We start from the raw sequence: 11,720 nt of genomic DNA, 5'->3' as shown, positions 1-11,720 counted from the left end.
TCCAAACCCTTTTTGATCCCTCCTAAAGTCCTCCCTTCTAGCCCCCCACCATCATCCTGATTGACCCAAACGTCAGAAACCATTTCCTTTACTTCCGCCTGTGCTGCAAACCATTCCCCCTCATTCCACCTAAAGTCCAGTCTTGTACAATTATCAGATGTGGGTTTATTTGTTTTTACTTTAGCATTTCTGAAATGCTGCAGCCGTGCTCCCTCACTGTAAAGTTTATCTCTTTGGCTTTTGCTGGGATCTGATCAAACAGGTTTGTTTCTGTAACATTTCAAAGCTGGAAAAACCAACTTTCTTCAGTTTTTTAATTATAAATATGGCTTCAGTCAGTCCTGAGATGGAAGCTAATGACCACCTGGAAGGGCAGAGACCTTACCAAGAGTACATTTGTTAAAACAAGTATTTGTGTCTTCTCCCCTGGTCACCAGTGCTCACCACTGCCTTTTGTCTTCCGCCTAACGAGTGTGCAAGTCCATGTCTTTTGTGCAAGCTGGATATAAACGGCACAAAAGGACAAAATATACCCTGTTACCACACAAGCAGCTCACGGCCGCTTGTTCAAATAAGATTTAGTAAAGATATGAGAAATAAACCACCCATACCCTCATGTTTAACGTATGCTCCACTACTTACACTACAGTATTTGCTCCATGCGGTGAAGAATCTTGTATTAAGGTTAAAGACCTAAAATAGACAGTCTGAGTATTTGGTTAATAAAAACGAATCCTTTCTGAAACCAGAGTACAGGCTGGTTATGGTTCACAGAAACGCTGCTGATGGGACTAATTCAGACAAGAAGATCTGGAAAAAGTTCTAGTTGATCAAACAGACAGAAATGAAAGCTAACAGTGTCTCTGCTAATGTGTAGCTAGATAAGCATGTTCTCCTAGAAGCAACAGGAGGTCTGATCACATCTACACCAGACCCTGTGAGACCCCAGAACTCTTTAATACCGGTAAGAGAGATGCAATTTTATCCGTTTATTTAGCAGCACAGAGCTGCCTATTTTCATTGTGTATGTGGGTCACCTGGGCTGGTGCGGGGCAGCTTTTACTCCACCTGCATCTGATTTAAAAGCTGCATAGTTGGTTTGTGTTGACAACTAGAAAACGGACAGATGTGGCAGGATGTGGTCATGGACACCGTGTCTCAGGGCCCTCAGAAGGCCCCAGGATACAAGAGGCAGAGAGAGATGTAGCCATGGCTGCAGGTGGAGGCTCAGGGCTGACTGTAAGTCCAGGTTCATGTGGGGGTTTGGATCCGGGGCTCTAGGTGGCCTGGTCCAGGGCTCGCAGCAGGTCACAGCCCTGGAGGAGGTGCAGGTTGCCTTGAAGAGGGACGTTGACCTCACAGTCATATCGGGTCAACTCTGGCAAACATGAGGGCTCAAACGATGGGCCCAGCAAACGACTCACAATACCTGGAATGTGGAAATTGGGAATATTGTCAGGAAAAAAGATGTTCACTTTATCAGAGATTGTGGCGAGAACGCCGTTTTCAGAAAAACTTAACAAAAACGTTTGTGTGGCGGTTCTCTTAAGATAAAAAACAAAGTAATCTCAGCTTACCCTCTGACTTGTTTGAATGTGGCAAGTTATACTCCGAGTAGCTGCAGCTCTTTTGGAAACAAGGTTTCCCATTTACTCCATCAATCCCATTTGCTGGGTACTGAGACTTCCTGTGTTGTTGTAGAAGGCCAGGAAATGGTGGTGCCTTGCCTTGTATCATCTTAGACCCTGAGGAGAGAGCCACAGGTTCGCCATTCAGTCATACATACATACATACATACATCTTAACCAATAATACTCAGGGCTGTATTAGCTCAAAAGGTGCTTCTACTAAATACCGAGCAAAGGGTCTGAATACTTAGAACCATGTGATGTTTCAGTTTTTCTGTTTTAATAACTTTGCATTATTTTCTAAAAATCTGTGTTTTCTGTCAATATGGGATGCCATGTGTACATTAATGAGAGAAAAATTTATTTAATTGATTTTAGCAAATGGCTGCAATATAACAGAGTGAAAAAGTGACGGGGGTCTGAATCCTTTCCGTACCCACTGTAGATCGACCAGTAAATTGAGAGCTTTGCCTTCCAGCTCAGCCCTCTCTTCACCACGACAGATACAACGCCCGCATCACTGCAGACGCTACACCAATCCGCCTTTTGATCTCGTGAGGCATTCTACCCTTTCCAACTGGATTTAGAGGAGTTGATTCTCATCCCACGTGTAGCATATCAAATTTTCTTTTGACAGTCTGAACAGCACAGATCCGATTTTTTCAAATCTGATCCAGGTCACTTTCAAATGTGATACTGATTCCGATACATATCTTATATTTGTGAAAGTGACTGCAGTCTGAACGGTCATGTCGCATTAAATCCGCCTCCTACGTCACAGAGTCAGCAGAGCTGAACGTGGTGCGCTGATGTTCCTGAGGACCAGTGCTGACAGAAGGATTTAGGTATCTGTCTGGACATCCTGTCAAGTTTTGGAATTGAAAATACAGGAAAGCATGGGGGTGGGGGTGTGCTGTTGTAGCAAAGTGTCTCCATTCTGAGTCTAGGTGGAAAAGGACAGACCGCATTTAGCCAATTCCCTATCTCTATATCAGGGAACAATCAAATCTGCTAGGAACAAGTACTTCTCACACATCATCTCACTACACCAAGGTGATCAGTCATAAATTTATAGCACCGTAAATTTGATAACGTCGCTGACCAAATCAGATGGTCTCGCTGCCTCCACATCTTTTTCTCGAAATAGGATATCTAGGATAGTCTCTTACCCTTTAATCTACATTTGCCAGTATGTTTTCAACCCTTTACTGTTAAACTGTTTAACATATGAACTTTTGTTTTTACCTTCTTAGTTTATTTAGCCAGTGTTAGTCCATGTGAGGTGAAAAGAGTAAGTTAACTAAAATGCTGCTTGGAAATTGCCGAGGCAACTGTCACTGCTGAATATGGAAATAGTCTCCAACTGTCCTCGGGCATGGGAGGAGTTTGGTGAGGCTATGGAGAAAGACTATCGATCGGCGCCAAAGAGGTTCTGGAAAACTGTCCGACGCCTCAGGAGAGGGAGGAAGCAACTCACTCACACTGTTTACAGTGGGGGTGGGGAGCTGCTGACGTCAACTGGGGCTATAGAGCTCCGGACCCCACATGACTCTGAGTTAGTAGACGCCATTTTGGCAGGAAAAAAAAAGGTAAACAAACACGGATGTAACCATGAACGTGAACGGGATCCGCTTGGATTTTACTTCGTCGAAGTTTACTTCACACTTTAAAACCGAAGAAATCATTTTATATAGTCAGAAATTAAATAGACTAAACATCTCCGACCCTTACCGTGCCCCTGGGATACTTTTTAAAAACGCCAGAAGCTGTCGGAGCGGACTTCTTACCGGAACTGGCCGGGGAACCCCTTGGGATTCCCCCGGCCGGAGGAGCTGGGGAGAGGTCTGGGACTCTCGACGCTACTGCCCGCTCCGACGCCAGAAGCTGTCGGAGCGGACTTCTTACTGGACCTGGCCGGGGAACCCCTTGGGATTTACCCGGAGGAGCTGGCTCCGGCGGCTGAGGAGAGGGAAGTCAGGGACTCTCAACGCTACATGCCCCCAAAACTCGACTCCGGATACGCGGATGAAAATGGATGGATGGATGGATGGATGGATGGACAAATAACAGATTTACATGTAAGTAGTTTAAATAGAGTGCTGTGCTGTTTGAATGTATAAACTGAACACCAAGAGAAATCACTAGTTTGATTGTTTTCTGTGAATAAAATAAAAATGTCAGGCAGGAGCGTCTCATGATCTGTCTGAGATCTGTCTCGGTGAGAAAGATAATAGCAATCCAAAGTGCTTTTTATGTGTGATCTGACAATTGATCAACCATTGCTTAAAAATTAAATACAGCTTAGCCGGTTAATTGCTGTGATCATAAAACACGTAAACGGCAGCACGCAGAAATCACGAGGCAACGTTTTACTTGATGTTTACTTGTTGCTATGAGTAATAAGACAGAAAAAGTCACGCCAAAATAAGTTTAGGAAGCCCACTAAGAATCGTAATAAAAGCATTTAAAATAAACACCATACACAGTTGAGGAAACGTTGGGTTAAGTACCTGATATGAAGCGGTCGCTGCATAAGCAAAATCCTTTACTCTCGGGATCCCACAGTTTCATTTTATCCGGTCACTAGTGCGTTTTATTACAATGATCCAACGTTTGCGGCGTTCCGGATCTTGGGGAATCCTGTAGATGGCTCATTCCTTATGTCGTCTGCGTCTGTTCTGCATCCTGGGGCACAACAGGAATCTACCATATTTCCCGTTTGATTGAGTTTTCTGACAATAACAAATAGTCCAGCTGCCGGCTTCTGCCTGCCAAATGGCGCCGTTTTGATTTGAACTGTTGCATGCCGGGAAACGTGACGTCAACTCCCGGAGCTCTATAGTCGGGCGGTGGAAGGAATACTTTGAGGAGCTCCTCAATCCCAGGAATACTTTGAGGAGCTCCTCAATCCCACCTACGCGCATTCCGAGGAGGAGCCAGAGCCAGGAGACCTGGGGATGGACTGTCCAATCTCTGGGGCAGAAGTTGCTGAGGTAGTCAAACAACTACACAGCAGCGGAATGAGATGAATGAGAATGAGAATGGGGTGAATGAGATTCGTCCTGGGTATCTCAAGGCTATGGATGTGGTAGGGCTGTCGTGGTTGACACGTCTCTGCAACATTGCGTGGTCATCGGGGGCAGTTCCTGTGAGTGGCAGGCCAGGGTGGGGGTCCCCATCTTTAACAAGGGTGATCGGAGGGTGTGTTCTAACTATAGGAGGATCACACTCCTCAGCCTCCCTGGAAAGGTCTACTCCAAGGTACTGGAGAGGAGGGTCCGATCGATAGTTGAATCTCAGATTGAGGAGGAGCAATGTGGTTTTCGTCCTGGCCGTGGAACTGTGGACCAACTCTATACCCTTGCAAGGGTGATAGAGGGGCATGGGAGCTTGCCCAACCAATCCACATGTTTTTTGTGGATTTGGAGAAGGCTTATGACCATGTCCCCAGGGGCACCCTGTGGGGGACGCTCCAGGAGTATGGGGTGGGTGGATTTTTTTAAAGGCCATTCAGCCCCTTTACCAGAGGAGAGTGAGTTTGGTCCGCATAGCCGGTAGTAAGTCGGGCCTGTTCCCGGTGAGGGTTGCACCCTGCCAGGGTTGCCCTTTGTCACCGGTTCTGTTCATAACCTTCATGGACAGAATTTCTAGGCGCAGCCGTGGTGTGGAGTGTGTCGAGTTTGGTGGCAGGAGAATCTCGTCTCTGCTTTTTGTGGATGATGTGATCCTCATAGCTTCATCCAGCTCTGACCTTCAGCTCTTGCTGGGTAGGTTCGTGGCCGAGTGTGAAGCGGCTGGGATGAGGATCAGCACCTCCAAATCTGACACCGTGGTTCTTGACCAGGAAAGGGTGGCCTGCCAACTCCGGGTTGGGAGAGAGGGCCTACCTCAAGTGGAGGAGTTTAAGTATCTCGGGGTCTTGTTCACGAGTGAGGGTAGGAGGTATTGGGAGATCGACAGGCGGATTGGTTCAGCATCTGCAGTGATGCAGACGCTGAGCCGATCTATCGTGGTGAAGAGGGAACTGAGCCAGAAAGCCAGGCTCTCGATTTACCGGTCGATCTATGTCCCAATCCTGACCTATGGTCATGAGCTTTGGGTAATGACCGAAAGAACGAGATCGCGAATACAAGCGGCCGAATTGATTTCCCTCCATAGGGTGGCTGGTCTCAGCCTTAAAGATAGGGTGAGGAGCTAGGACATTCGGGAGGGACTCGGAGTAGAACCGCTGCTCCTCCGGATCGAAAGGAGTCACTTGAGGTGGTTTGGACATCTGGTCAGGATGCCTCCTGGACGCCTCCCTGGGGAGGTGTTTCGGGTATGTCCTGCCGGCAGGAGGCCCACGGGTCGACCCAGGACATGTTGGAGAGGTTACATCTCCAATCTGGTCCGGGAACGCCTTGGGGTCCTGCCGGAGGAACTGGTGGAGGTGGCTGGGGAGAGGACGGTCTGGAGCTCCCTAGTTGGGATGCTGCCCCGGACCCGGATAAGCGGAGGAAGATGACGACGACAACGAAAAAATGAAATCTGCTTAAGCTAACTAAATAATTCCTGCTGACACCGGAAGTCAAATCGCAATAAAAACCACCAGGACGGCTCAGTTTCCCTAGAAAAAGCTTAAAGTCTCCTGTATGGGGATATTTTAGATTCCCAAAGCAGCTAAGGGGGAAATTCAGAACAATGTATCTCAACCATCTTCAGAAAAAATGATGCGACACCCCCAACTGGCTGCCATAACCTCTGAGATCATCACAGACAAATAAGCTCCAACTGAATCAGATTATGTTAGTGACTGAAGAGACTAAACAATATTAGAACTATCCATAAACGAGGGTTTATTTGGTAATGTTCTACAATTTATCTGTATTAACAAGCGTGTATGGCAAGCCAATTTATCATTTAATCAACAACACCTCTTTGTAATTTCTGTTCTAAATAGCAATAATATAATATTTCCTTGTCCACATATTCTAACTAATAACATTTGAAAGAAAATATGGACAAGTAGAAATAATATCTAAGGATATGCATAATTACCACGGCACTATTAGGAAATTAGCATCTCATTGAATTAAGGTGTCTCCGTCCTTCTCCTGCTAACTGTGGCCAGATGTCAACAGTTACACCTTTTGTCTTTTTACAGAAAATCAAAACAAGCTATTAGGAACTAAAATTAAGGGTGTGGTTAACTGAAAAAAGGGTTAGGGTTGACTCTGAGTGTTACATGCAGGCTGAATATGGAAATAGTCTCCTACACCTATCTCCTGCATTAGCTTTTGAGTTATATAGATAGTGAAACTCTAGGATTAGACAGATCTACGTCACACTGTCACTTAACATTAAATGACTCACATATCTTGACTTGTGAAGGGGAAGGCTGTTGTTGGTTTAACATCCAGGAAACAGCAGAAAACGTCTCGGCTAATAGAAGCTAACCATTGGCATTTCGTTAGCAAGTTAGTGGTACAGTCGTGATGCTGTTTGCCAATTAGAGCGAGAGATGTCCAAATATCAAGAAATAAGTCTCAAAATCCTGCCGTGTGAAAGTCAGCTATGAAGTGGGTCACACTACATATTTAAGACAAAATGTCATTTCAGTAGTGCTAACGGTAATGTTTAATGTTCTCAAAGGTTTAAAATTGCTTCATCTGACTCTTATAAAATGAGTGTGATAAAAAAAACACAAACACACAAATAAGTGTTTTTAATCATAGGAAACCCCAGACAGGCGGAGAGGAACTGACCTGTAATACATCCAGCACTGAGGGAGCGATCCATGCTGCCGTCACCTCTCATCTTCTTCCACATAATTTCTGTCGGTTGCTTCTTTTCACCCTGGAAAACAAGTTTTACTTAGATTAGATCAAAAACTAAACTAAAGCCAGGATATTTACCCACAGCATTATATGTACAAAGGACCCCATACTCCCGGAGTGCCCCCCACAGGGCCCCCCGAGGGACATGGTCAATGGCCTTCTCCAAATCCACGAAACACATGTAGATTTGTTGGGCGAACTCCCACACACCCTCCAGGATCCTCCTACGGGTATAGAGCCTTAAGGAACTCAGATCTCATCCATCCCCGGAACCCTACCACTGAGGAGCTATTTGGCAATCTCAGTGACCTCAGCCCCAGAGACTGGAGAGCCCAACCCAAACTTCCTGGACTCTGTTTCCTAACTAGAAGACATGTCGTTGGGATTGAGGAGGTCTTTGAAGTACTCCACTTACCAAATCCACAGCATACCGAGTAGAGGTCAGCAGCACACCATCCCCACTATTAACAGTGTTGATAGTGCACTGCTGTCCCTTAATGAGGCACTGGATGGTAGACCAGAATCTCCTCGAAGCTGTGCAGAAGTCTTGCTCAGTGGTCTCCGGGACTACCCGAGCCGCATTGCGCTTGAACTGATGGTACCTATCAGCTGCCTCTGGAGTCCCACAGAAAAAGGCCCGATAGGACTTTCTTCAGCTTGGCAGCATACCTAACCGTCAGTGTTCACCAGCGGGTTCAGGGGTTGCCACCACGATAGGCACCGATGACTCTGCGGCAACAGCTCCCGTTGGCCACCTCAACAATGGAGGCAAGCTAGTATTAGCATTAGCGTGTTGTTAGCACTAGCTACATCAGGTTGCGGCTGGATTGTTAACGACAGTAATTAATGAAATGTTTACAGCCCAGTTAAAAAAATATTAGCCATTTATAAGAGGTGTCATGTTATGGTTGATTTAAAACATTTAATACAGTTTCTTGTTGCACTAAAAAGCTGAATGTTAACATATGTTGTGTGAGTTTTACTGAGAACTGAGTAAAAAGGACATATTGTCTGGAGTAAGTTTTAATTATCGCGAACCTAAAGTTAGATAAGAGTGGCTGTCTAGGCCATAAATCATTTTGTTTTACATACATACATTCTTTTCATGCCTGCATACTCTTCATTTTCACATACATTCTTCTCTTACACACCCATAATCTTGACACACGCATCCACACACCATGAAATTCAGTCTGCTGGAGAAAAAAATACATTGTTGCTGTTTTTAGGTGTATTTATTTCTCCAGCAGACTGAACCTCATGGTGATGAGCAACAATCAGACCTAACAGTACTTTAAAACTACAAACTATGAGCCAGTGACACCTACTTTCCTAGTAAACCAGGTCAATAGCTTGAAACCCTCAGACTCCCAGGTAATATCCTACCTTTTTTTCCTCACTAAGTCCTGCAATTGTAAATATTATACATAGTTAGCCTAACGTCTAATATTTAGACTTCCCTTTCTCTCAAAAGTCCTGGAAAAGGTGACCTTTGACCAGCTCAAGGCTTTTTAAAATGACCAATGGATTAAAAAGGGGTTTTAGTCGGGATTTAAATCACATCAAAATATGGAAACTGCATTATTAAAAGTTTTTAATGACATGCTTGGGATCAACTCCAGGGACTCCATTGTCCTGGTGTTGTTTAATTTGACCGTGGCCTTTGATACCACGGACCATGAGGTCCTGGCTGCTTGGTTAGAGCAGTGGGTGGGTATCTCTGGTCCAGCATTGGAGTGGTTTAGGTCTTATCTGTCTGATAGGATCACCTGTGATTGGATTAAACATTACCTTTCCTTTCACCTGTATGCAGATGACTGCAAGATTTATCTACATATTAGAAACACTGGTGCTCCTTCTGTGCAGCCCCTGATGAATTGCTTAAAGGACAATAGGAGCTGAATGATGCTCGATTTCCTAAAGTGTAATGATGACAGAGTTCATGTTGTTTGGGCTTAGTGTACCTGATGAGACATCCAAGAGTAATTTGCCCTCCCTCGCACCCTACAACATTCATTAAATTCCCGCTCTGTTAACAATAAGTCTTTCCTGCTCAATGATTTAATTCGCCCTAAAAACCTGGATTTTCTGTTTCTGACTGAAGTTTGGCAGCAAACATCTGATTATTCTGCTCTGATTGAACTCTGCCCGAGTGGTTATTCTTTTCTTAGCCAGCCCCGGGGTTCTGGTCGTGGTGGAGGCCTAGCTGTTGTTTTCAGAGACCATCTTCCATGTAGCTCTACAACCTCTGGTCACTTTGCTTCCTTTGAACTGCAGCTGATTAAAGTCGGGCGTAAGGACCCGTTCTACTGTGCTGTGGTCTATCGTCCACCTGGTCAAAACAGCTCTTTCCTTCAGGAGTTTAGTGACTTTCTCTCCTCCACTGTGAAGCTGTCCAGACTGGTGATTGTTGGTGACTTTAACATCCACGTTGATGATCCCTCCGATCTCTTTGCCATGAATTTCTCCAGCCTTATGGACTCCTTCGGCTTTACCCAGCATGTTTCTGGCCCCACACACACCAGGGGGCACACTCTAGACCTTGTTTTTACCCTGAGTCTAAATGCTGACAGTGTTTCTCCTGAGGACGATTATATTTCACCATTGCATCACCATTGCATTTTCTTTAACTTGTCAGTTTCTGCGTCCCCACCTCCTGCTCGCCGTCTGGTTAGTTCTCGTTTTCTTAATGAGAGCACAGCTAGCAATTTTTCTGCTGCTTTTGATCCACCCTGTTCTTCTGATAACGACCCAGATTCCTTAACTTCTCAGTTTAATGAGCACTGCCTCTCCATTCTGGACAACATCTGTCCTGTCAGAACCAGATCAGTTCCTGCAGTGAACCCTACTCCCTGGTTTAATGACAGCCTTCGCAGCCTGAAGTGCCAGTGCAGAATAATTGAGCGTTTGTGGAAGAAAACCCATCTCCACGTCCTTCTGCTGCACCTAAAGGATCTTCTGTCATCCTTTAACTCTGCAGTCAATAAGGTTAGATCTAGCATCTCTCCTTCAGCCTTATCTCTGCCTCTCCCGACTCCAACCAGGCCCATCATCCTAGATAGCTTTGCTCCTGTTTCTTTGCCTGAGTTAACCAAACTAGTTAACTCTATGAAGACCTCTGCATGCCCCCTCGACATCTTACCCTCATCTTTGTTTAAAAGTGCTTTTCAGTCCATCGGTCCCAGCGTGCTCTCTATAATTAATGCTTCTCTGGTTTCTGGTCAGGTCCCTGCTTACTTTAAGAATGCTGTAATCCACTAGCTTCTTAAAAAACCGAGTCTCGACCCCTCTCTCCATAGCATCTTCAGACCCATCTCTAAACTTCTGTTCATCTCCAAGATCTTGGAAAAGGTTGTGGCTAAACAACTCCCAGCTGCTCTTGATGAACTTAACATCTATGATAGCTTCCAGTCAGGTTTTCGTAAAGCTCATTCTACTGAAACAGCTCTTCTTAGGGTCTCTAATGACCTTCTGACTCACAGTGATGCAGGGGACTGTTCTGTTCTGGTCCTGCTGGACCTGACTGCAGCCTTTGACACTGTTGACCATCACTTGCTACTGGAGAGGCTGAGAGACTGGGTAGGCCTATCAGGATCTGCTCTGGAGTGGTTCTCCTCTTATCTCTCTAAGCGCTCCTTTTCTGTGGCCGTCTCCAAGTTTAGGTCCTCCACCACCTCTGTTACTCATGGTGTCCCACAAGGTTCTGTGCTGGGGCCTCTACTCTTCCTCCTCTATCTGCTTCCTCTTCAGCACATCCTGAGCTCCTTCAAAGGAATCTCCTACCATCTTTATGCAGATGACATTCAACTGTACATCTCCTTTTAGCCCCATGAGATGGCTAAGCTGCAGCTGTTACACACCTGCTTAGACTCTATCAAAGCCTGGATGGTGGGAGCTTTCTTCAGCTGAATGAAGATAAGACTGAGATCCTCATCTGTGCCCCAGACAAGCTGGTTCCCAAAGTCAGAGACTCTCTTGGTCAGCTTGCTTCTCACACCAAACCTTCTGTCAGGAATCTTGGCGTGACCTTTGACCCAGCTCTCACCCTGGATTCTCATGTCAGTTCTCTTGTTCGCTCTTCCTTCTTCCATCTCAGGAACATTGCTAAGCTGAGTCCTATTCTGTCCCGCTCTGAACTTGAGACAGTTATCCACACAGTTCTCCACACCTTCATCTCCTCACGCTTAAGACTACTGTAACTCTCTTTTCACGTGTCTGAGCAGAACCTCCCTGAACCGTCTACAGGTGGTTTAGAATGCCTGTGTTCGGCTTCTGA

The 11,720-nt window shown here is 45.6% G+C and overlaps 1 protein-coding gene across 1 annotated transcript in view; it reads right to left on the bottom strand.

Moving 5' to 3' along the window:
- Positions 1–1,044: 1,044 nt before the first annotated feature.
- Positions 1,045–11,720, bottom strand: part of epas1b (endothelial PAS domain protein 1b) — a 94,966-nt gene continuing 84,290 nt past the window's right edge. Inside the window, exons 14-16 of the mRNA XM_015945086.3 lie at positions 7,373–7,463; positions 1,578–1,745; positions 1,045–1,429 (exon numbers count right to left, since the gene is read on the bottom strand). Coding sequence (XP_015800572.3) covers positions 1,278–1,429; positions 1,578–1,745; positions 7,373–7,463 — 411 coding nt within the window. The 3' untranslated portion in view covers positions 1,045–1,277. The remainder of the gene's footprint in view (positions 1,430–1,577; positions 1,746–7,372; positions 7,464–11,720) is intronic.

Source organism: Nothobranchius furzeri, chromosome 12, assembly GCF_043380555.1.
Source record: "Nothobranchius furzeri strain GRZ-AD chromosome 12, NfurGRZ-RIMD1, whole genome shotgun sequence".
NCBI classification, from domain to species: Eukaryota; Metazoa; Chordata; class Actinopteri; order Cyprinodontiformes; family Nothobranchiidae; genus Nothobranchius; species Nothobranchius furzeri.
This window is presented reverse-complemented; position numbering and strand designations above follow the sequence as displayed.